At 41.9% G+C, this 26,971-nt stretch overlaps 2 protein-coding genes and 1 pseudogene across 3 annotated transcripts in view; 2 read left to right on the top strand and 1 right to left on the bottom strand.

Moving 5' to 3' along the window:
- The window catches only part of vipr1b (vasoactive intestinal peptide receptor 1b), a 183,731-nt gene that overhangs the window by 41,254 nt on the left and 115,506 nt on the right, over positions 1-26,971 (top strand). The gene's annotated exons all lie outside the window — the stretch shown is intronic.
- si:ch211-161h7.4 (microtubule-associated protein futsch) lies at positions 1,745-25,385 on the top strand. The gene is made up of 16 exons (XM_061921292.1): positions 1,745-2,034; positions 2,205-2,248; positions 8,867-8,934; positions 9,005-9,132; positions 9,194-9,254; positions 9,335-9,503; positions 12,094-12,180; positions 13,074-13,208; positions 14,478-15,418; positions 15,481-15,903; positions 15,999-16,611; positions 18,969-19,030; positions 19,183-19,341; positions 22,138-22,298; positions 22,372-22,462; positions 25,089-25,385. Exons 1-16 carry the CDS (start codon positions 2,011-2,013, stop codon positions 25,169-25,171), a joined length of 3,249 nt encoding a protein of 1,082 aa, XP_061777276.1. The 5' UTR covers positions 1,745-2,010; the 3' UTR covers positions 25,172-25,385.
- Positions 6,575-6,693, bottom strand: LOC133569918 (5S ribosomal RNA; annotated as a pseudogene).

Genomic DNA, 26,971 nt, shown 5'->3' with positions numbered 1-26,971 from the left:
GGACATAGGAGAAAGAAAAGAAGCGGCAGATCAACTGGTCTGAAAAGGAGGTCTATTTAAAGGCTAGAGTATACAGATGAGTTTTAAGGTGAGACTTAAATGCTTCTACTGAGGTAGCATCTCGAACTGTTACCGGGAGGGCATTCCAGAGTACTGGAGCCCGAACGGAAAACGCTCTATAGCCCGCAGACTTTTTTTGGGCTCTAGGAATCACTAATAAGCCGGAGTCTTTTGAACGCAGATTTCTTGCCGGGACATATGGTACAATACAATCGGCAAGATAGGATGGAGCTAGACCGTGTAGTATTTTATACGTAAGTAGTAAAACCTTAAAGTCACATCTTAAGTGCACAGGAAGCCAGTGCATGTGAGCCAGTATAGGTGTATATATAGGTATATATGTATATAAGTATATACAGTATAGGTGTATATATAGGTATATAGGTATATACAGTATAGGTGTATATATAGGTATATATGTATATAAGTATATACAGTATAGGTGTATATATAGGTATATATGTATATAAGTATATACAGTATAGGTGTATATATAGGTATATATGTATATAAGTATATACAGTATAGGTGTATATATAGGTATATATGTATATAAGTATATACAGTATAGGTGTATATATAGGTATATATGTATATAAGTATATACAGTATAGGTGTATATATAGGTATATATGTATATAAGTATATACAGTATAGGTGTATATATAGGTATATATGTATATAAGTATATACAGCATAGGTGTATATATAGGTATATATGTATATAAGTATATACAGTACAGGCGTAATATGATCAAACTTTCTTGTTCTTGTCAAAATATTTTTAAATATTTGGCTTCACTGGATCGGTTCGCAGCCGAGTGTGAAGCGGCCGGAATGAGAATCAGCACCTCCAAATCCGAGTCTATGGTTCTCTCCCGGAAAAGGGTGGAGTGCCATCTCTGGGTTGGGGAGGAGACCCTGCCCCAAGTGGAGGAGTTCAAGTACCTAGGAGTCTTGTTCACGAGTGAGGGAAGAGTGGATGGTGAGATCGACAGGCGGATCGGTGCGGCGTCTTCAGTAATGCGGACGTTGTACCGATCCGTTGTGGTGAAGAAGGAGCTGAGCCGGAAGGCAAAGCTCTCAATTTACCGGTCGATCTACGTTCCCATCCTCACCTATGGTCATGAGCTTTGGGTCATGCCCGAAAGGATAAGATCACGGGTACAAGCGGCCGAAATGAGTTTCCTCCGCCGTGTGACGGGGCTCTCCCTTAGAGATAGGGTGAGAAGCTCTGTCATCCGGGAGGAACTCAAAGTAAAGCCGCTGCTCCTTCACATCGAGAGGAGCCAGATGAGGTGGTTCGGGCATCTGGTCAGGATGCCACCCGAACGCCTCCCTAGGGAGGTGTTTAGGGCACGTCCAACCGGTAGGAGGCCACGGGGAAGACCCAGGACACGTTGGGAAGACTATGTCTCCCGGCTGGCCTGGGAACGCCTCGGGATCCCCCGGGAAGAGCTAGACGAAGTGGCTGAGGAGAGGGAAGTCTGGGCTTCCCTGCTTAGGCTGCTGCCCCCGCGACCCGACCTCGGATAAGCGGAAGAAGACGGATGGATGGATGGATGGGCTTCTTGACTCTCTCAGCCAAAAAGGTTCCCGACCCCTGCACTAAGCTATACCGCCCACAATACACTCCATGTCGGAAGGTGGCGGTAATGCGCATCGTTAAGCCGAAGAGGCAATAGAAGAAGACCGAGCTCAGGGCCGGAAGTGGGAGTAAAGGCGGGCATTTCTAGTGAAGCGGACATATTGCTTTTGTTATTGTTGTTGTTATTGTTGTTGTTGTGATGCCGCCATCGAAACTCCACTTTTGTCTTTGAAGACTTTGAACAAAAGCACGCATGCCGGCCACGCCTTTACGTCCAGTGTCGTGTCGGCGTTGAAACACACGAACAAATGGCAGCCGGCAGCTAGCTCACGTCGTGTCAGCTTTGTGACAAAGTGGCTCCAATGGAGAGTAATCATCCAACTTTGGTAAGTCAACCCTCTTATTCCTCAGTCCCCGATTGCGTGATGTGTCCAAATACACGCCGCCGTTAACCGCAGCGAAGTTTACCGGCAGACCCCCCCGTGTCAACATGGTCAATCTGCAACTCCTCGCTAATTCTGCCTCGGTGTTTAAATGTCGAACTGTCTGTCTGCAGAAGAGACCGAAGAGGAAGCTGCACTTCTTGACCAACACACACAAGTAAGTTCAACCGCCCTCCTTTTATTAATATCGCGATATTTTTAGATATCCATCCATCCATTTCCTACCGCTTATTCCCTTTCGGCGCCTATCTCAGCTACAATCGGGCGGAAGGCAGGGTACACCCTGGACAAGTCGCCACCTCATCGCAGGGCCAACACAGATAGACAGACAACATTCACACTCACATTCTCACACTCTAGGGCCAATTTAGTGTTGCCAATTAACCTATCCCCAGGTGCATGTCTTTGGAAGTGGGAGGAGCCTATCTCCAGGTACATGTCTTTGGAAGTGGGAGGAGCCTATCCCCAGGTGCATGTCTTTGGAAGTGGGAGGAAGCCGGAGTACCCGGAGGGAACCCACGCATTCACGGGGAGAACATGCAAACTCCACACAGAAATATCCCGAGCCTGGATTTGAACCCAGGACTGCAGGAACTTCGTATTGTGAGGCAGACGCACTAACCCTTGTATACTCTAGCCTTTAAATAGACTCCCTTTTTAGACCAGTTGATCTGCTGTTTCTTTTCTTTTTCTTCTATGTCCCACTTTCCCCTGTGGAGGGGGTCCGGTCCGATCCGGTGGCCATGTACTGCTTGCCTGTGTATCGGCTGGGGACATCTCTGCGCTGCTGATCCGCCTCCGCTTGGGATGGTTTCCTGCTGGCTCCGCTGTGAACGGGACTCTCGCTGCTGTGTTGGATCCGCTTTGGACTGGACTCTCGCGACTGTGTTGGATCCATTGTGGATTGAACTTTCACAGTATCATGTTAGACCCGCTCGACATCCATTGCTTTCCTCCTCTCTAAGGTTCTCATAGTCATTATTGTCACCGACGTCCCACTGGGTCATTATTGTCACCGATGTCCCACTGGGTGTGAGTTTTCCTTGCCCTTATGTGGGCCTACCGAGGATGTCGTGGTGGTTTGTGCAGCCCTTTGAGACACTAGTGATTTAGGGCTATATAAGTAAACATTGATTGATTGATTGATATTTGAACACCCTGCTATTCCATAGAAAGTGTAAAAACCTCTGGAGTTTTCTTATAAAATCGGTATGGAATTCCGTTGGGCTCTAGCTCGTCGTACAATTTTCTCCACCTCACTCCACTTTGGAGGGTTAGTGTCCAGTTGGTGTTCCAGGGACTTTATTGGTGGCACATCAGGTGGGAGAGTTTTTGGTCCGCTCCGCTGGGTGTCAGTGTGGTTCTGTTTGAGGTCTTTCTTTGATGTTATGAGTTTGCCACTTTTGTCCTTTGTAAAAAGGCTTTTTGCAAACTTGAAGGGGTCTTTGAAGAAGTTTGATCTAGATAGATAGTACTTTATTTATTCCGTCAGGAGAGTTCCTTTAGGAAAATTGACATTTTCAGCACAATCCCATTCAAGATCAGACAAACATTACAGGGAGACAGAACAGGATCGCTGACGGGTCTGCCGGCTTCCAGCGCCCCTTACAAAAAAGATGAGATACAGGTAAACAAGGGGGGGAATGGGAGAAAAAAATAGAAGATTAAAATAAAAAAATCAGTCTTAGCCTGGGCCCTGCAGAGGGGTTGCAGACTGAGGCCAAGGGAAAAAAAACAAACAAAAAAAAAAACCTCATAGCCATAGTACACATCCCTCTTACATGTGTGTAAGAGGGAAACATCAAACATCAAAGAACACAGAGGACATTAAAGACATTAAAGCAGCAGATACAACCAGACACTTCTACATACAGCTATGAATAAAAAGTAAAAGAAACATATCCACTGTGGTGGCCTCTGTGGTGTTCCATGCCATCGTCCGCTGGGGTGGAGGGAGCATGGCCAGAGACAGGAGCAGACCCAACAAAGCAACCAGGACAGCCGACTCCACTCTCGGCCAGTGTCCAGTCCGCATGGATGAGCGAGGATACGTCCAAGGTGACTTGAGGTGTCCGACACCTGCTCACCCAGTCAAGACACCGCGAAGACTCTCCGTCCCAGCGCTCAGTGCCAGCTCCGCAGCCCTGTCCCCTCATCCGCATCTCCTCCAGTCCCTCCAAACAGACTCCGGTGTGGCAAAGACCCTGCAGCTGGTCTCCATGGCCAAAAGGCTCCCGGGAGGCAGATCCAGAAGTCCACAAAAAAAGCACCACAGAGGTCACGAAAGTGCCACCCCTTGTCACACAGTCCCAAAGGGTCCCGGTCCAAAAGGCAAGAAAATATAATAACACATGAAAACAAGAGGGAAACACAAAAGGATGACACAAGAGCACAGAGCTCCTGCCTACAGCAGCCACTACAGCAGCGCCATCTTGGAAAATAGTTCTAGTTCTCTCCTTCATTTTACGCCTCCTTCTCAGATTCTCAGTTCTCCTCAAGGTTGACAGTCTGTTCCTAATGTCTGCCTGTAGAAGGTTAATTCCCCTCTTTTTCCTCCTCTGGAGATCTTTTCCATTGTTTTTTCAGCTGTCTTCTTTCCCTGACTAACCTAACCGTTCAATCTCCTGCTGTCTCCTGGACTTTGTCGGTGTAACTATCCTTTTTGTTCTCTCTGCTGTTCCATACCGCTTCACACCATAGCTGTAAATTAGGTCTCCCATTCTCTCCAGCTTTCTGATTGCAGTTCCCTTTAGTTGTCCGAGGAGTTTGCTGATGTCTGTGTCAATTGTCTCCCACTCTCTTTTCTCACAGGATTTTGGCCACATGATTTTTGGCTTTCGTCCTTGCATCTTAGTCTCTGTTGCAGGCTCTGACAGGTCGGGCACCACTATGCTTTGTTCCTCATCCCCAGCCTGAGCAAGGAGATTGATGTCCTGCGGACTTTGGTTTTGGTCCTGCTGCTGGACTTCATTCGACTTACTCGACTTGCTTCGTAAGAAGTAGCGGTCAATGCGAGGTTCCTTTTGCTCTGCCAGCAAACACTTTTTCAAGCCTTGGTGTCTTCTTAGGCCTGCATAGGATGTTTGAACACCCTGCTGTTTTGCAAATTCTCCCACTTTGGGACTGTGTGACAAGGGGTGGCACTTTTGTGACCTCTGTGATGCTTTTTCTGTGGACTTTTGGATCTGCCTCCCGGGAGCCTTTTGGCCATGGAGACCAGCTGCAGGGTCTCTGCTACACCGGAGCCTTTTTGGAGGGACTGGAGGAGATGTGGATGAGGGGACAGGGCTGCGGAGCTAGCACTGAGCGCTGGGACGGAGAGGCTTCGCGGTGTCTCGACTGGGTGAGCAGGTGTCGGACACCTCAGTCACCTTGGACGTATCCTCGCTCATCCATGCGGACTGGACACTGCCTGAAAGTGGAGTCGGCTGTCTTGGTAGCCTTGTTGGGTCTGCTTCTGTCTCTGGCCATGCTCCCTCCACCCCAGCAGACGATGGCGTGGAACACCGCAGAGGCCACCACAGTGGATATGTTTCTTTTACTTTTTATTCATAGCTGTATGTAGAAGTGTCTGCTTGTATCTGCTGCTTTAATGTCTTTAATGTCCTCTGTGTTCTTTGATGTTTGATGTTTCCCTCTTACACATATGTAAGAGGGATGTGTGCTATGGCTATGAGTTTTTTGTTTTGTTTTGTTTTTTTCCCTTGGCCTCAGTCTGCACCCCCACTACAGGGCCCAGGCTAAGACCGATTTTTTATTTTATTTTTTATTTTTTATTTTATTTTAATCTTCTATTCTTCCTCCCCACCCCCCCCACCCCATGTTTACCTGTATGTCATCTTTTTTGTAAGGGGCGCTGGAAGCCGGCAGACCCGTCAGCGATCCTGTTCTGTCTCCCTGTAATGTTTGTCTGATCTTGAATGGGATTGTGCTGAAAATTGTAATTTTCCTGACGGAATAAATAAATAAAGTACTATCTAACTTACAAATCATAGATAGTACTTTATTGATCCTTCAGGAGAGTTCCTTCAGGAAAATTAAAATTCCAGCAGCAGTGTGCAGAGTTGAGATCAATTTAAATAAAAGTAAAAAGTAAATAATGGGGGTTTAAATGGAAACAAAATAGAGAAATATTACAATAAGAATCCATCCATCCATCCATTTCCTACCGCTTATTCCCTTTCGGGGTCGCTGGCGCCTATCTCAGCTACAATCGGGCGGAAGGCGGGGTACACCCTGGACAAGTCGCCACCTCATCGCAGGGCCAACACAGATAGACAGACAACATCCACACATTAGGGCCAATTTTAGTGTTGCCAATCAACCTATCCCCAGGTGCATGTCTTTGGAAGTGGGAGGAAGCCGGAGTACCCGGAGGGAACCCACGCATTCACACAGAAAAATCCCAAGCCTGGATTTGAACCCAGCACTGCAGGACCTTCGTATTGCGAGGCAGACGCACTAACCCCTCTGCCACCGTGAAGCCCTGCAGCACCTGGTATTCCTAGGTATTCTCCCATCCAAGTACTAACCAGGCCAGACCCAACTTAGCTTCCGAGATCTGACGAGACCGGGCGTACTCAGGGTAGTATGGCCGTAAGCCTACAATAAGAATAAAAACTAAAAAGCAACAATGGGAATAAAAATATAACAGTAAAATAAGAATATAACAAGACAAAGTAGGCAGTAGTGACCATGTTATGAAAACGTATTGCACTGTTATTGTTTTGCATCCCCTGTCATCCTAGTACCCCCCGCCCCCCGCCCCAGAGAGGAGTTGTACAGTCTAATGCAGGGGGGCTCACGCTTTTCAATTGACCAAGTCGAGGAGATCTACCTCATTCCTATTTATAATTTATATTTATTTATTTATGAAAGAGACATTTTTGTTAACAAGTTAATGGTGTTTAGTGATAATACAAGCATGTTTAACACACATAGATTCCTTTCTTTCATGAAGACAAGAATATAAGTTGGTGTATTACCTGATTCTGATGACTTGCATTGATTGGAATCAGACAGTGGTGCTGATAACGTCCGCATTTTCAAATGGAGGAGAAAAAAAAGTCCTGCTTTCTGTCCAATACCACATGAAAGTGGTTGGATTTGGCATCTCATTTGTCCAACTTGCATACTCGTTTTTAAACACTTTGTTATGAGAGTAGCATATGTGTGTGGCCCTTTAATGTCTGGCAGCAGGTGAGTGACGTCAGTGACTGTGCGGGTGGGCAAGCAAGTGGGAAAGCGGTCGCTGAGGGCGGGGGAGAAATACATTGGCATCAAACTCCGTAGCACGCTAGCTTTCTGAGACTCTTATTTTGTTAGCACAGGCAGGATGAAACAGGTCTTTTTTGGTGAAGACAGGAACTGTGCAGTCGGTCTTTATAGTTTTGACAGTAGGTACGGAGTCTCTAGAAATAAAATGTGTTTCTCTGCGTCCGCCCTGTTAGTGATTTTTTTTCTTAAATATGAGCTCGCAGCAGCCAGCGTCATCTCACAAGATCCTCGGGTGCCGAGAATGTCAAACAACTGACGAAACTGAAGTCTTGGTATGATTGCTCATTTTTATGTCTATTTTTTAATGCCTGGCTTGAGATCGACTGACACACCCTCCGAGATCGACGTAATGCCCACCCCTGCTCTACATTAACCCTTAAGACCAGGGGTCCCCAAACTACGGCCAAAATCCGTCCCGCGGGAAGTCCCAAGTTAAAAAAAAATATAAACAATTATTTTTTTAAATTTGTCCTTTCTAATTCATTTTCTACTGCTTGTTACTCTGTGTCTCCTAGCCGCTCTGGCAAATCGTATTGTCTAAAAATGCATTTTTCCATCAATGGAGTGCGCACTTGATGTCATGTTTTCCGTCAATTAGTGCGCGAGGAATATGTATGTATGTATTTGTGTATATATATATATATATGGTATATATATATATATATATAGGTTGATTGTAACACTAAATTGGCCCTAGTATGTGAGTGTGAATGTTGTCTGTTTACTCTGTGTTGGCCCTGCGATGAGGTGGCGACTTGTCCAGGGTATACACCGCCTTCCGCCCGATTGTAGCTGACATAGGCACCAGCGACCCCAAAAGGAATAAGCGGTAGAAAATGGATGGATATATATATATATATATATACACGTACCGAACCGAAATGTGTGTCCCTATCGCCCAGTCCTACCCTTAAACTGATACTTTGTTGCAGCATCATTGGCTTTTTGGGGCGGCGTGGCGAAGTTGGGAGAGTGGCCGTGCCAGCAATCTGAGGGTTCCTGGTTCAATCCCCACCTTCTACCATCCTAGTCACGTCCGTTGTGTCCTTGGGCCAGACACTTCACCCTTGCTCCTGATGGGTCCTGGTTAGCGCCTTGCATGGCAGCTCCGACCATCAGTGTGTGAATGTGGAAATACTGTCAAAGCGCTTTCGGCTCCTTTTAAAAAGGGGTAGAAAAGCGCTATACAAGTACAACCATTCACCATTTTATTACAATTGCCAGCTTCCTATCAGTGGCACATCTTGATGTGGCAATATTTGCCCACTCTTCTTTGCAAAACCGTGGCAAATTTGACGAATTGTGAGGGCATCTCCTTTCCACCATCACCCCACATATGTTGCATCGGGTTCAGGTCTGAACTCTGTCTGGCTGAAAGAGCATTACTTTAATTACTTTTTAATGTGTTCATTCTCTTCTGTTATTAATTGTATTCACTTCTGTGTGTTATCTCCTGCAGTCGTGTACTGCTAACTGAGTTTGTATTTTGTCATTTTAGTCCACTTAAAGCAAAATGGGCGGCCGACCTGTCATTAGAAGACGTCGACAGGATGTTTGATGACTTGGGTGAGTTTGTGTGGCGGATTTATTACTGTATTTTAGCATCAGTACGTTAATGTCATGTTTTTATGCACAGAGCCGGACTCTAGGGTTGAGTTACCTTCTACGTCCTTAATGGTGGAGGATAGCGAGGAAAGCCAGAAATCCTTAAGAGCATCACCAGTCCCACTGCGTCTGACACCAAAGACTGCTAAATGTCAAAATGTAAGCTCTGCTAAACAACTCTTGTTTTGGTGCACAACTTCACATTTCTGCATCTCTTTAGCTTCCAAAAAAGGCTCAGGTCCGTCCTTCAGCACCGTCACCGAGTCCCCAGTTACGACCCCGTAAGAGAGGCGCTTACAATCTAATCCGAAGAGTTTCTGGCTTTCTTCGATAGCTACTGACTAGTTTCTACGTGCCTCAGATGCAGACGCATTTTGGGTAGGACCTGGGCCGATGAAGACTTCCAGTCCCATCCAAGAGGGCAATGATTTACCGCAGACGGACAGCAACGCCCAAGACCGAGCAATGTTGCCGGTCCTATTTGACAACCGAGAGGAAGCTGGGAGGACACAGCCTTCATCATCCATTCAGTAAGGATTGATTGACAAAATACTTCTTTATACTACGTGTACAATACAGATACTGCGTCGCTACACGGCAACGTTAAATCATTGAACAGTGGTACTTTAACTTAGTCATTTGAGATACAAGCTGTCTGTCTGCTTGTTTTATGCTTTAAGTTGCAAGGAGGGATGTAACGATACGAACGTTTCATACCACCGGTTATCCTTATTATCATGGCATTGTTGAATGTGCTCAAAAAGTACTCATACACACGTATTACCAAGTTTTTATCAAAACAATTCGTCACAATAAATAAAAAGCCACACAAGCTACTTTTTTGGCAAAAGAAATAGGGCATGCACGATTGTGGCCAAAATCATGATCATGACTGTTGTCAATATTGATATCACAATTATTAATCCCGATTATTTACTATGTTATATTAAAAAAAACGATTGCCCTTTTTGGCAGAAGAAATAGGGCTCCACGATTATGGCCAAAACAATGATCACAACTAAAGATGTCCGATAATATCAGACTGCCGATATTATCGGCCGATAAATGCTCTATAATGTAATATCGGAAAATATCGGTAAAATTTATGACTGTTTAAAACGCCGCTGTACGGAGTGCTACACGGACGTAGGGAAAAGTACGGAGCGCCAATAAACCTTAGGGGCACTGCCTTTGCGTGCAGGCCCAATCACATAATATCCATGGCTTTGAACACACACAAGAGAATGCAACGCATACTTGGTCAACAGCCATACAGGTCACACTTTAACACCGTTACAAATATGCGCCACACTGTGAACCCACACCAAACAAGAACGACAAACACATTTCGGGAGAACATCCGCACCGTAACACAACATAAACACAACAGAACGAATACCCAGAACCCCTTGCAGCACTAACTCTTCCGGGATGCTACACTATACAATATAAACATATGAGTTACTAAGTAGTTTATTTCAGCACGACATAATTGTGAATGTTGTCTATCTGTTTTGGCTCTGCGATGAGATCGCGACTTGAAAGGGACAACCGCTAGAAAATGGATGGATAGATAATTTTATGTAAATTAGAGATGTCCAATAATGGCTTTTTTGCCGATATTTCGATATTGTCCAACTCTTAATTACCAATCCTGATATCAACTGATACCGATACATACAGTCGTGGTATTCACATAATATTATGCCTAATTTTGTTGTGATGCCCCGCTGGATGCATTAAACAATGTAACAAGGTTTTCCAAAATACATCAACTCAAGTTATGTGAAAGAAATGCCAACATGGACATGCCATATGTATTATTAAAGTCACAAAGTGCATTATTTTTTTTAACATACCTTAAAACAGCAGCTTGGAATTTGGAAAATGCTCTCCCTGTGAGAGCATGAGGAGGTTGAGGTGGGGGGTAGGGAGTAGCGGGGGGTGTATTTTGTTACGTCCCGGAAGAGTTAGTGCTGGGTATTTCGATTTTAATTTCCCTGAGGGAATTAATAAAGTGATTCTGATTCTGTTGTGTTTATTTTGTGTTACGGTACGGCTGTTCTCACAAAATGTGTTTGTCATTCTTGTTTGGTGTGGGTTCACAGTGTGGCGCATATTTGTAACAGTGTTAAAGTTGTTTATACGGCCACCCTTAGTGTGACCTGTATGGCTGTTGACCAAGTTTGCCTTGCATTCACTTGTGTGTGTGTGTGAAAAGGCATTATGTCATTGGGCCGGCACGCAAAGGCAGTGCTTTTAAGGTTTATTAGCGCTCTGTAGTTCTCCCATGTACACAGTGGCGTTTTAAAAAGTCATACATTTTATTTTTTGATACCGATATTTTACGATATTACATTTTAAAGCATTTATCGGCCAATAATATCGACAGCCCGATATTATCGGACATCTCTAATGTATTATTCCATCAGTTACAAAATAATCCCTTCTTATGTAGTATATTTGGTTAGTGTTTATTTGTCTAATCAGCCTGATCGAAGCCTAAGGTTTATGTGTTTATAATAAATAATAATCTTCGTGATGAACTTATGCTTTCATACAAACAAAAAAGTACTATCTAATCTAATCTAAAAAAAACAATGAAAGTGTGTACTGTACATGACTTGTAGATTTGCATTTACATGAAAGGAATGAAAAGAAATGATATCATTTGACTAAACTGTAAGTAGGTTAGATATCATTATTGAATATGATTCAAATCAAGATTACTAATTCTGCTTTACTATTTCATATTCATCCATTCTTGCACACTAATCATCCCTTCAGGAGCGTGCGGAACCTTTTTTGTGATTGTTGCAGCCTAAAATGCTGGATTTTGTGGCATCCCTTTATCGCTGTGAATTTTCCAATGACAAGACTTTGAAGTAACATTGCAACTTTATCAACTTAGCCTGAAAAGCACAAGATGTCATCAAATCAAAGAAAATATGCTTTGTGTTTGCAGAGTAGTTTTTTTTTAACGTTGCCTATGATTTACCAGCCATCTGTCTTGCTGTTCAGAGTGTCGTGTAAAAGCATGAAATGTGCTGTATGAATACAGTTAGATTTGATGTAGCAGCCAAGGTGTTAGTGACAGCCATGCACTTGTATTCCCTTTAGACAGGGGGACGCTGACTTGGAGTCACCACCCACCCAGATCGTCCTCAGCAAGCGCATAGTCCCTCTCCAGAACAAAGCGGCACTTCTGTAAGTTTTTATTTTTCATTGATTTCCACCCTCCTACCCCTAATGCCTTATATCAGGGGCGCCCATTACGTCGATCGCGAGCTACCGGTCGATCGCGGTACATAGGAAAAAGGAGTAAAAGTAATTAAGAGTTGTAATCAAAACTACCATAAGGAAAGAATAAACAAAACAAACATTAATTTTGTGCCAGGGACAACAATAGAAAATAGAAAAAAATAAATGCATATGTACAATTTAAAACATTTTTGGTCTTTGGTGTAAATTGTATGTATACAAACATACATATTTAAATGGCATTAAAAAGCATTACATTAGATGTGCTGGGAACTGCAAAAACCCTGTCTCTGTATGATATGAGGGCTTCACGGTGGCAGAGGGGTTAGTGCGTCTGCCTCACAATATGAAGGTCCTGCAGTCCTGGGTTCAATCCCAGGCTTGGGATCTTTCTGTATGGAGTTTGCATGTTCTCCCAGTGACTGCGTGGGTTCCCTCCGGGTACTCCGCCTTCCTCCCACCTCCAAAAAACATGCACCTGGGGATAGGTTGATTGGCAACACTAAAATTGGCCCTAGTGTGTGAATGTGAGTGTGAAAGTTGTCTGTCTATCTGTGTTGGCCCTGTGATGAGGTGGCAACTTGTCCAGGGTGTACGCTGCCTTCCGCCCGATTGTAGCGGAGATAGGCGCCAGCGCCCCCCGCGACTCCAAAAGGGAATAAGCGGTAGAAAATGGATGGGATGGATGTATGATATGATAATGCTCGCGCCAGTCAACCAAAGTCCAACAGCCTGCAAAATAAAGAACATGTCAAGATTGGTTGCGTTACCGCTTTGAGACGACAGGTGGCGGTGTTGCAACATCTCTAACTGTAGAACATGTGCTGTTGTGATTTCAGTAAGTCAGGGCACAAGGAGCCCCAAGCCTCCTCTTCTGACAGGGAGTCCACGGCCAAGATGTCGGGCCATGCAAGAAAAGACATGTTAGCGTTTCTGCAGAAGCTTCGAGCTGCCGGGCAGCCAGAAGCCCCAACGTGAGTTTGTCTTTAAGGACGCGTTCAATTGTTTTTTTGCTCCAATGGTTGCTAAGTGTCAGCGCGTGTAAGAAGAAGTGAAGGTAATAGTATGGACATGTTTATGTGCACAGAAAAATCAAAACAGGTAGTCACGTTTTTATAATTTGGTGCCATTTGGCTTAAAAACTGTTGTGTGTGTGCGTGTATATATATATATATATATATATATATTTTTTTTTTTTTTATATTAACATTTAAATGTTTTCTTTGTAATTTAAAAAAAAATGTTTTTTAGTTGCCTTTTGAAAATGTGCCACAGGCCACACATAAAAGACAAGGGCTGCCCAAAATTATAATTTCAATGCGTTTTCTTTATTTTCATGACTTTTGTAGATTGTCACTGAAGGCATCAAAACTATAACATCTGTGAAGTGAAAAACCTTTCAGTTGACAATCTTTTAAGAAATTTAAAAACATTTTTTTTAAGTTATATTACCTCTTTTTGTTAAGTACATAACTCCACAGGTTTTCTTTCATAGTTTTGATGCCTTCAGTGACAATCTACAATGTAAATATTCATGAAAATAAAGATAACCCAATGAATGAGGTGTGTCCAAACTTTTGCCCTGTGTGTGTGTATGTATATATATATATATATATATATACACATATATATATTATATATAAGTGTGTGTATATATATATATATGCATGTTATATACATATGTATGTGTGTGTGTATATATATGTGCATGTTTTATATATATATATATTACAGGTAAAAAATAGAATTATTACTTAAGTATTAAGCCTATGATAATATTTTCCAATTTCCATTCATTGTAATATTTTATCATTTAAGTATATTCATTTTGCCAGTCTCAAGTAATATTGAAACTTTTCCATGAGAGAGAATTTAGAATTTTGTTGAATTAGGACACTGAAATATTTTCCAACTTTATATTTTTGATGCAGTAAGATTTTTATTTTTGTTAAACATCTGTGAATCACTGTTGGTGTTGGCAAGTTTTGAATTCACTCAAAATGTTTTTTGTTTTTTTTGTTTTTTTTTTACAAATAAATGCTCCATGCGGGGAAAAAATAAAGTTAGAAAAATTTCATTGGTATACAGCGCTGGTGGGAACAGTAACGCGGATTAACGTGGAATTAATTGTGCAGGCTGACTCACATGACATACTTTAGACACACCTGGTTTACAATGTCGGCATCCGTCCACTTACCAGGTTCCACACAAGACAATGAGGCCCTCCATTTTTGTCTTTTCAGGGTCAGGAGGTCCCTGACACCAGTCAAACAATCTTCTGAGAGTGAGGATGAGTTCCTCATTGTGGAGGAGGTAGTGCCCTTCGCCTTTTCTAAGAGGAGCAGGAAATCTAACGGCGATAAAGACGGCTCGACAGACAAAGGGTCAAAGGACGACTCGGCAAAAAAGCCAGAGGCAGATGGGGCCGGGAGAACTCCTCTCAAAGATCAGACTATTATGCAGAAAGGGTCAAAGAAAAGGAGGGAGAATACGAAGAAAGCAATGGGGACCAAAGGTGACCAGGCTTTAAGTCCTGATGACCTTGCTGATGCTGAACCTGAGCCTCGTAGAATCAAGGGAAAGAAAGCCCCGCCACGGGAGAAAGTGCTGCCTGATGCCGCAGAGGAACAACGTGAACAAACCACCCTGACACCAGTCAAACAATCTTCTGAGAGTGAGGACGAGTTCCTCATTGTGGAGGACGTGCCTTTCTCCTTTTCTAAGAGGAGCAGGAATTCCAACGACGATAAAGACGGCTCGACAGACAAGGGGTCAAAGGACGACTCGGCAAAAAAGCCCAAGGCAGATGGGGCCGGAAGAACTCCTCTCAAAGATCAGACTGTTAGGCAGAAAGCGTCAAAGAAAAGGAGGGAGAATACGAAGAAAGCAGCGGGGACCAAAGGTGACCCGGCTTTAAGTCCTGAAGACCTTGCAGATGCTGAACCCGAGCCTCGTAAAATCAAGGGAAAGAAAGCGCCGCCATGGAAGAAAGTGCTGCCTGATGCTGCAGAGGAACAACTTGGCGAGACCGCCAGCAGACCAATGTACAAGGAGAAAGGCCAGAAGTTGTCTGGAATCCGGAGGTTTAAGTCGATTAAAGACAAACCCAAAACCAGCAAGCAGGCATCAGAAGCAAAGAACCGACGGAAGTCGAGCAGCAAGGAACATGCAGACCTGAGTTCAGGTAAGTGGAACTTGTCATCAAGGGTCATGGTGAAGACTGACGCCCTTTCTGTCTTCACGCAGACTTGAAGAAACTCAACATAGATTTACCAGATGGAATGCCGGAGCCCAACGAATCCTTCAGTTTCGGTGCCGGTTCCTCCGAGGAAAAACGGGTGGTGGGGAAGAGGAAAAGAAATCCACCCGGTGAGTGGTGGGTGAGTTCCCCTCAGAACACCGAGCAGCCCGAGCTGAGAGACCAGCCGCCTGGCGTCAAGAAGTCAAAACAGACGGAACCCAGCACAGCTTCCCCTGTCAAGGCCCGGAAAGAGCGCATCCTCAAAAGAAAAACCAAGGAGTCTAAGAAGTCCAAGGAAGCAAAAGTCAAGATAAGGAAAATATCTGGAGGAGGTGAGACTGACCACAGAGAGGATCCAGAGCTGAGGAGCCTACTGCAGCAGGACTTGGAGCCTCAGTCGTCCAGTCCTCTGGAATTCAACCCCTTAGGTACACGACACACCCAAAGCCTAATTTAAAGACCTTTTTCCAGAATTACACCGTTAGACCTGGACCATCTCATTGTTGATTGTTGTGTCCTACAGAGCAACAACTTTTCCAGCGAGTCTATCAGCACCCGAGCAAGAAGGAAGAGTCCCGCAGCCACAGAGGACCTTTGGAGCCGCTGAGTAGAGCACAAGCAGAGAAACGCAGAAGGAAGCCACCAGGCGAGTGGTGGAAGTCCACCACCACACTCGAGGAAACCGAGGTCTTTCCGCCTGAGCCTCAACGCCCAGGTCTCAAGATGTCCCGGGCTCGTAAGACCAAGAAAACCAGGTCCATGCAAAGCGGAACTCCTGCAGCAGGGTGCGCTCCTGGATCTCCACCCAACAACAGGGTGCCTAGTGTCTCAAAGACAGCAGGGGGCGCTCCTGTATCCCCACCCAACAACAGGGTGCCAAGGGTCTCAAAGACAGCAGGGCGTGCTCCTGTATCTCCACCCAACAACCGGGTGCAGAGAGTCCCAAAGAGCATCAAATCCGCCTTGGGCACTTTTAAGGATATTTTCTCCTCACGTACAAAGCCCCCCACCGTACTCTATGAGGACGCGGAGCGGGATAATGACGTCCACTCAACGCCCACAAACGCCCAGCAGGCGACCTTCAGTATCGAAGAGGACCAATTGAACCACGAGAGCCTGCTGGACTCCGAGAACATGCAAGTCAAACACACAATGTGCCGTCAGTCTAGGGCCGGATGCCTATGGCGAAAATAATAATCAAAATTATTTTTGGTTGATATTGAAATCATAATCAACGACATTATTCACTAATTTGAAGAAATTTATATTTATTGCACCGTCAAAACTCAACTTTAATTATGATTTAAAAGTACGACGGATATAAATTAGATAGATAGATGCACCTGGGGATAGGTTGATTGGCAACACTAAATTGGCCCTAGTGTGTGAATGTGAGTGTGAATGTTGTCTGTCTATCTGTGTTGGCCCTGCGATGAGGTGGCGACTTGTCCAGGGTGTACCCCGCCTTCCGCCCGATTGTAGCTGAGATAGGCGCCAGCGACCCCAAAAGGGAATAAGCGGTAGAAAATGGATGGATGGATAGATGGATAGTACTTTATTGATTCCTTCAGGAGAGTTCCCTCAGGAAAATTAGCAGGGTTGTCAAAAATTTTGAATTTATTGCAATTCTTTTTTGTAATGAGTATTAATCGATTTTGATTAAAAAAGAGTTATTAATATTATTATTATTTTAATCTCTCCTGTCCAGCCACTCAGGCAAATCATATAGTTGATGTAGATGATCTATATCTGCTGTTTATCATGAATTGATTTACGTGGAGCCCCCCGACTTAAACAAGTTGAAAAACTTATTCGGGTGTTACCATTTAGTGGTCAATTGTATGGGATATATACTGAAGAAATCAGAGAACTGGCATTTAATGTTATAAGAAAAATACTGATTTTGAATCGAGAATCGGTTTGAATCACATCGTTACCCCAAGAATCGAATCGTGTGATATCCCAAGTGTCGTGACGTGGATTTTTACACAGCTTGCTGCGAAATTTGTTCTCCCGTGATTCAAAGGGACTAGAACGGACATGGCTTGAAGGTAAAAGCTTGATTTAATCTCGACCATAACTCAACGAAGTACAAAACAAAAAGCGCTCACAAAGCGAAGGCACGAACTTGGCAGCAGGGAACAAAACCTAAGATTTAGCATAAACTATGAACATCAAACAAACAGCACTTACTGTGGACTGAAGAGCAGCATGAACTATGGCATGGACAGAGCAAACACAGAGCAATGTCGCCAGGACGACTAACTGAAAAAAACAGGCTTAAATAATAGTCTCTTGATTAGAACAGATGTCTGCATAAGGCAGGTGAAACTAACGAGTAGTCATGGAAACCAAAACAAACCAGAGTGCACAAAAACAGGAGCTAATGGAGTCCAAAAACCAACAGAACATAACCAAACAAAACATGATCTAGACCACAGATCATGACACCAAGATTCACAGCTGTGTCCATTGTTAAAAAATAAACAATTGAAATAAGAAAAACAGCAATGAACAATAGCAATATACATTTTATTTTCACACTTTTTCCGTTTTTCTTTTAATTCATGCTTACCCTTAAGACTTATTTTACCACCATAGCATGTGTGCATTTTGTGTCCAATAAAAAATAATAAACAATTGTTAGTTAAATGTAAATATCCTCACATTTATTGGTGCAATACATTTTAGGATAATTTCGACCAATATTTTAGATCCATGCCTAATAATTGTGTATTAATAAGGGCTTTAAGTACATTATGCTTGTGTAAGGTACTTTTCAAACCTTTATTTTGTTAGCGCAGTCACACCGGATGTTGCGTACAGCGCTGTTGTGAAGAAGGAAGTCTGCTGCTGTTCTCAGCCTGACGAGGAAGGAGACGATTGATGTCGTTCACAACAACACAAGCAGATGCCATGTTGTGGGTGCATGGATTGTTTTTGATAGTTTTGGCTTCTTATTTTTCAAGCGGCCGTCCCGACATTGTTTAGTTCAGGACGTGTTTCAGGGACGAGTAAGCGGCATCGGACACGTTCCGCCTTTTCTTCTCAATGACATTTCACTCACATTTATGTCAATTTCCCTGATATTCTGCCTTTAACAGTTGATTAGGTTTTATTGGCCAATTCTGTGCTTATTTTAATGCAAAAATCATGTGGCTTACTTTTATTGTGGAGTTCACTGAAGATCGATTAGACTTAGACAAACTTTATTGATCCACAAGGGAAATTAGACATACAAACGTTGTGTCAAAGAAATGGTGGCATCCCAAATTTCTAGTAGACATGAGCCTTCTTCCACTAAAAGGCTCACTCATCAGCTCAGGAATTTGCATGCACGTTGACTCAACATCTCAACATTGTTTTTTCCCCCTTTTATAGTATTTTTAGGATCGTGAGAAGCCATAATCGAAATCGAAATTCTATTAATTGTCCAGTCCTTTTCCAATCCATGTCTTTGCTTATGTTTTGTCTTTCCCCCCCCCCCACACAGATTGGGTACGTTCAGAAGCGGGCCGTCGTCCCTAATTCGTCAGGAGGTGCCCAATGACGTGGGTCAGTGTGTACAACTTTGAAAGTCTGCCACATTTGCCAGACAAACAGACTTGTGCTGCTGTTTGGTTATTTGCTGGTGACATCCCACTTCCATGTAGGAGAGCAAAACAATCATCATCTGCATGTTTTAAATCGAGCCGTCTTGGTTGCAGGCCCTTTATTATCCAGTCCCGTGGCCGCTGAGCTGTCGGTGCGCGACCTGTGCGCGCCTCCTCTCAAACTTACCGTCCTGGAGGCCACTGACCGCGCCCTCGTCACCGAGTGGCTCAGGACTCTGTGGCCCACTACCTTCAGAGGAAAGAAGGGAAACGGTAAGAACGGCGTGTCTGCTTGCCTCAGGCCGAATGCTTTGTACAAAAAAAAAATAACCACCTCCTGCTATTAGGTGCTTTTGGGGGAAAAGAACAGGTGGCGCTATAACCCAAATCTAGCCGAACCAACTGGAGCAGCAAACATAGATGCGCAGAGATCATTACATTGAAGGGGAGCTGCACTTTTTTGGGAATTTGCCTATCGTTCACAAATATTTTGATGACAAGAACACATTCTTGTTTTGTAGGATATTAAAGATGATAAAAAACGCTCGGAAGATTGATCTGATGGGAGTCATTGTTGTAGCTCTAAAGTCTCTGAGCAACTTTCAAACCTTCCATCAATGTTTTGTATACATACTGCAAATATAAACATAAATATATATATATGTATAAGGTAGTAACAGAAAACCTTCATAGCAATATGCAATGTGTACAATATACAAACTGCAAATATATGTATATAATGTATTAACATACACCTTCATAACTATATGTAATATGTACAATATACACACTGCAAGTATATATAAATATATAAATGATAAATGGGTTGTACTTGTATAGCGCTTTTCTACCTTCAAGGTACTCAAAGCGCTTTGACACTACTTCCACATTTACCCATTCACACACACATTCACACTGATGGAGGGAGCTGTCATGCAAGGCGCTAACCAGCACCCATCAGGAGCAAGGGTGAAGTGTGTCTTGCTCAGGACACAACGGACGTGACGAGGTTGGAACTAGGTGGGGATTGAACCAGGGAACCTCGGGTTGCGCACGGCCACTCTTCCACTGCGCCACGTCGTCCCATATATATATATATATATATATATATATATATATATATATATATATATATATATATATATATATATATATATATATATATATATATATATATATATATATATAAAAAGGTAGTAAAGTACACCTTCATAACTATATGTACAATATACACACTGCAAATATATTTATATAAATATAATTCACTTCACTTCACTTATAAAAAGGTAGTAACAGACACCGTCATATAATTATGTCATATGTACAATATACACACTGCAAGTATATATATGTATAAACAGACACCTTTATAACAATATGTATTTTTGTACAATATACACGCTGCGATATATATATATATATATATATATATATATATAATGTAGTAACAGACACCTTCATAACAATATGTAATAAGTACAATATACACACTGCAGGTATATGTATTTATAATGTAGTAAGACACACCTTAACAACAAAATGTATTATGTACAATATTTACTATATTTTCATCATTTAAATCAAGGCGGGGACTGATTTCTTGAGCGCATTGATTTCTATTTCGATAGCAACGCACATCCGACTTCCGGAAACAAACGCGTGTCTGTGTTGTAATCATGGCAGACTTAGTAACAGACTACAAAGAGGGCTATTTTTGGACCAATGAGGATTCACAACCTTATTTTTTTGGAGGTGAATATACAGAGGATAAACTACTGCTTCTAGAAGCGAGCATGAGTACATTTCTGAGACGTTGGAGCAGACAAAACCAGAGAGAGTGAGGTGAAAGTGACAACGCTGGAAATGTAGAACTTGGGAATCAAGCTATTGCGACATAAATGAAGTGCTTACCCAAATAAACCGGAAAAAACGTCCCAGCCAACTGGACTAAACGCACAACAGTTCATCGAGTGAGTCACACTTTATATTGATCGTGATAAACACAACACGTCACGCATGTTATTACGACAGTACATACATTGTCTGGCTAGCTGTGTACAAACAAAACAAAAAATACTTTACAGATACTGTAATATGATTGTTCATATTTTTTCACTCCGTAGTGATTGGTGTTCTATCACAGTGTTGTGTATTACAAAGTCAAACACAATTAATGTTGACGTAGAAGCTAGCTTATCGCTCTCCCGAGTTAGCTTTTACTGCTAATACGTTAGTACGCTAGAAAAACAGTTACTCAGTGTTCTCTCTTACAATAACAATGTTGCTACAGCTTGGTTATTATACAGGTTACGGAACATAAGTTAAGTATTGTTGATGCTTTTTGAATGCATCTTTAAAGTGCTATAGAGGTAGAAATGATTGCTCCCATTAGCCATTGCTAGCCACCGAGAAGAAACTATTTTTACACGTTAAAAAAACAAAAAACTTTTATCTTCTTGTCCCTCATGCAGATTGTGAACTTAAGGCAAAATTCCACAAAAAAAAGTGCAGTTTCCTTTTAAAACTTAGAGGCCATATTGGCCACATGCGTGGACAGCACCTTTTTAGGTATTATTTCCAAAATTGTGTACATTACTAAATTGGGGTCTTATGGCCACTTATGTGGACACTTATACTATGTCAGAAGACTATAGCATGCAATGGAATTTTGGGGAAAAAAGTGTTGAAAATAAAAATTATGTCACTACACATGAAATACACGTTTGTGTACTTATGGACTAAGTACATCATATCAAAAGATGATTTTTAGTTTTTATTCTAATTTGGGTCCAATAAGCAAAGAGACATAAAAAAACAGCCTGGGCTTTAAGAAGTTAACCACACATGAACAAACGAGACTCTGGCAGTGTGTGCACCTCATTGAAAAGTGTGTAGGGAGCATTTTTTGTCACAGCTCCATCTGCTGGATGTGGTTGTTCACTGCAGCCCACAATCAACAACAGCCTTGGCTTCTGTAAAACTGCAACCTAACTCTTTCAGAGGAAGAAGGCGACCCAACAAATATCCTTAAAAACCTTATTTTTCTGGGACAACCCCTCGCTCTGGCAGGTGTTTGCAAGTTCCTCCCCGACCACTTTGATTGGTACAACCATCGCAATAGACTCATAGGCATCATGGAGGACCTGCACTGCGGGAACATCTCTAACGGGAAGATGCTGCTGGGCTCTTTCATGAAGAAACCTCTGTGGGTGGACCACAGCGCCACCATGGTCAGCAGACATGTCCCACACGCTTAAAACAAGATGATTTCATCCTATTGACTGATTTTCTTGGCCCCTCAAGGTATTCAACCTGCTCACGAGTTCCATCAAAGTCTCCATCAACACCCAGGAGTCCTTTTTCCATGCGGGGCAGTCCTTCATGGTGCCATGTGGTAAGAATACACGCTTGGTTTATTTGCGGACTTTACGATGTAGCCAAATATGCCTTTGTGTGTGAACCATGACTCTGTACAGACGCTTCATTCACTCGTTTTGTGTTCCGCCTGCAGGCAAAAAGCAGGGCGCACATTTTAGTGGGGAGGAGCAAGGTTACAAAAAGACATTAATGGCGCTCGCACGTATGGAAGCTTCGTTCTACAGCGAGATTTAACTGTGACGTGACCGCACTTTATTGACAAGATGCTAAAGCAGGCTTATTTCTTGAGGTGGGGAAATAATTGCATTTTTAGGTACATCACAGTTTAGACTTAAGCGGTTGTAAAATCTATTAGTGAATCTCAGTAATTTTAATAACGTAACGCAGACAGTTCTAAAATTTGGCTGACAGCAGCTTACCTTACAGAGAGATCCGACCAGGTCCTTATTTAAGGGCACTTACTTACTTTAGGGCACCTTCGTGCCACTTTCGCACACATTTCCATGAATTTAATAAAAGTCATTGGAATCCATTTGTGATGACCGGGTCGCATGGTGATGCGGGGTTTGTTCTCTCAGGATGCAGACGGACTTCGTACACAGCGTGCAGGTAGGAAAGGATTTATTTCAGGAAATAAATCAGACGGGAACAAACAAAAACGTGCTCAAAGCAAGGAAGGCAAAAACCAAAAGGGCCTAGCGTGGAAGCTGGTATACAGGTAGCAGGAATCAAAAGTCGTCAACTGTTGCGTGTAGAAAATTATGAAGCCAGACTGACTGACCGGAAAAGGCAGTATTACATTGTGCTACTGATTAGTGCTTGGGGAACAGGTGAGCTTCCAAAGCACCAATCAGACAGGTGGAAACATAAGCAACCATGGAAACAGAAAACAAACCCAGGAGGTGCACAAAAACGGGAACTGAAGGAGTCCAAAAACCGAACTGAACATGATCCCGGCAGCGGATCATAACACAATTGTTATTACAAATGCACTGTTTTTAAAAGTTCCGAGTGATGAATGCTTATTTAGTGAAAAACTGCTTGAATATACCGTATTTTTCGCACTATAAGTCGTACTTAAAAGCCTTTCATTTTCAAAAAAATCGACAGTGCGCCTTATAGCCTAATGTACGGAATCATTCTGATTGTGGATACTGACCTCAAAGCTATATTATTTGGTACATGGTGTAATGATAAGTGTGACCATGAATTGATTAATAACATGGACCCTGACTTAAACAAGTTGAAAAACTTATTCGGGTGTTACCATTTTGTGGTCAATTGTACGGAATATGTACTGAACTGTGCAATCTACTAATAAAAGTATCAATCAATCAATCAATCAAAAAAACAGTAGATGGCAGTCAAACATAAGAGATATGTGTAGACTGCAGGATGACACTTTTAAACAACACCACAACTTTAAGTGTTCCACTAAGAATATAGACACGGCACTCAAAAATCTGTCAAAATGTTTTGGTACGAGTTTGGTAAACTCTTAATGGATTGTCAACATACAAGTATTATTATGGTGTGTCTACAAGGACCACAAAATGGCACCCATTAGCAGACGTATTATCTGCTGTTTTGTTTCGCGATAAACCAACATTTAACTCGTGGTACCTGCTGATGCGTATTTGGGATCTGCATAAGTCCTGAACTAGTTAGGGATTTTTGTGATTTCTGACCGTTTGTGGGGTCACCAAACATACGTCTGTGTGTGCGTGTTGGCAGAGCAGCGAATACAGTATAATTTAGTATGTTAATAAACGGTAAGTTGATCCATCACTTATATGGTCGATGAAGTCAGGGATTTTTGTGATTTCTGATCGTTTGTGAGTGCACCAAAGACACTTCTGTGTTTGCGTGCTGGCAGAGCAGTGCATACAGTACAGTTCCATCCATTTTCTACCGCTTATTCCCTTTCGGGGTCGCGGGGGGCGCTGGCGCCTATCTCAGCTACAATCGGGCGGAAGGCGGGGTACACCCTGGACAAGTCGCCACCTCATCGCAGGGCCAACACAGATAGACAGACAACACTCACACTCACACTCACACACTAGGGCCAATTTAGTGTTGCCAATCAACCTATCCCCAGGTGCATGTCTTTGGAGGTGGGAGGAAGCCGGAGTACCCGGAGGGAACCCACGCATTCACGGGGAGAACATGCAAACTCCACACAGAAAGATCCCGAGCCTGGATTTGAACCCAGGACTGCAGGACCTTCGTATTGTGAGGCAGACGCACTAACCCCTCTGCCACCGTGAAGCGTACAGTTTAGTTTGTTAATAAATAGTAAGTTGATCCATCCCCTATATGGTTGTTAAAGTTAGGGATTTTTGTGATTTCTGACAGTTTGTGGGGGCACCAAAGATACTTCTGTGTGTGCGTGCTGGGAGAGCAGCGCATACAGTACAGTTTACTTTGTCAATAAATAGTAAGTTGATCCATCACCTCTTTTCTGTTGTAAAAGTTGGAAGCCTGTATTCATATTTCCATCGTTTAAGGTGAATTAGCTTCATTATAGGAACCTTTACAAACCTCGTTCAAGGACCAATTTGGTTGGTAAATGGAGGTTCCACTGTCAATGATTTGTGTTATCATTGGTGGGCATCATTTGAAAGTTGCATCTCTGCCCACAGGCCACGCCTACAGCCTCCACAACCTGGTGGCCATGCCTGCAGTTCTCACCTTCACCAGAATGGTGGCAGAGAGTCCGGACTGAGGAGTGCGTATTCTTTTTTTGATACTGAAAAACTATTTTTCCCCTGTCAATTGGTGGTATCCATCCATCCATCCATTTTCTACCGCTTGTCCCTTTTTGGGGTTGCTGGAGACTATCTCAACTGCATTTGGGCGGAAGGTGGGGTACACCCTGGATAAGTGAATATTTTTAATGCCAGTGCATGCATAATAAACTTTGTTACTTTTTGTCACAATATCTGTTTTTTTTTATGCAGGATTTTGCTTGACACCAACATTTGAATGTGCTTATTGCCTTTTTTCTTCCGCTGCTGTCTGCCATGTTTGGTTTTATATTTACAATAATCTTATTTCATTGTTATTTAACAATGTTATATTTAATATTGTTTAACATAATTGTGTATAATTCAGATTTACCATAACGTTTTATTGTATATTATTTACCATAATTGTATATAATTAATATTAGTTACCATAATGTTGTATAATTCATATTTACCATATTTGTATATAATTTTAGTTACCATAATGTTATTTGATATATATTATTTACCATGTTGTATTATTTACCACAATTGTATATAATTTATAGTTACCAACACATTAAATAATTAATATTGTTTACCATAATGTTATATATTTTATATTGTTTATCATAATGTTGTGTTTTATACTATTTACCGTGTCATTTATGAGTTACATAATGTTATATAATTTACATTTACCACAATATTTTGTGTTATTTACTGTAATATATCCATTATCAAAATGCTATTAAATTTAGATTAGTGAACCTAATTTTATATTACCATAATTATATATAATTTACATTTTTAACCATAATGTTATATGTTCTATTAGTTACTACAATGTTATAATTTATTTGTTACATAATGGTATACTTTAAATTAGATATCAATGTTATTAGTATTAGTTACATAATGGTATAATTTATATTAGTTACTATAATGTTATAACAATAATTACTTAATTGTATAATTTAAATTACCATGTTATTAATATTAGTTACATAATGGTATATTTTATAGTAGCTTGTGTTATAATTAATATTAACATAATGGTATAATTTATATTGTTTCCATAATAGTTCTAATAATAACATAATGGTATAATTTACATTAGTTACAATAATGACAGTTAATAAAATAATGGTATAATTAATATTAAGTAGTCGTATAATTTAGATTAGTTACCATAATATTAAAAGTAATATTAATAAAGGAATGGTATAATTTACATTAGTTATCCTATTGTTATAATTTCATTTATTACCATAATGTTTTATTTGATATTAGTTACCCTCATTTTATCATTTAGATGAGTTGCCATAATGTCATGTTTTGGATTACATACCATAATTATAGCATTTAGATGAAGTGCACACAAGCGTCAAAATGGTAGGAGCTCTTTTTGAAATATTCAGTCTGCGGTGATGTCGCTCATTGTGTGCTCATGAAACATTCACTGACCTACTTCATTTAGTTGATCCACTTTGAAGACTTATGATGCACAGCCAACATGTCCTATAAACTTTACACTTTACCACTTTCTTAGCACAGCTTACCTTATGTTGCCTGAAAAACCTGCTGTAACGAGCCTCCCCGCCACCAGTGGGCGTATTGAACGTTACAGAGAAGCTTGTAAGGATAAGACTAAAACATCCGCTCTTATAGCTAGCATTAACTTATAACAAGAGATAGGGACAAGTTGGTTTTTCCCAGCATGAAGAAAGTAAGTGTGAAGGACCGTGCTGAGAATTAATGGAATTAAGGAAAGGAATCATCAAAAACATGACAGAGCA

This window comes from Nerophis ophidion, linkage group LG15 (genome assembly GCF_033978795.1).
Source record: "Nerophis ophidion isolate RoL-2023_Sa linkage group LG15, RoL_Noph_v1.0, whole genome shotgun sequence".
NCBI classification, from domain to species: domain Eukaryota; kingdom Metazoa; phylum Chordata; class Actinopteri; order Syngnathiformes; family Syngnathidae; genus Nerophis; species Nerophis ophidion.
Note: the sequence above shows the minus strand (reverse complement) of the source record. Positions and strands in the feature narration are given on the sequence as shown.

Coding starts and splice junctions, on each gene's coding strand:
- si:ch211-161h7.4 (XM_061921292.1), top strand. CDS start 2,011: ATGGAGAGTAATCATCCAACTTTG. Junction 13,209..14,477: donor GGGCAGCCAGAAGCCCCAAC/GTGAGTTTGTCT, acceptor TTGTCTTTTCAG/GGTCAGGAGGTCCCTGACAC. Junction 19,342..22,137: donor CAGAGGAAAGAAGGGAAACG/GTAAGAACGGCG, acceptor TCGCTCTGGCAG/GTGTTTGCAAGTTCCTCCCC.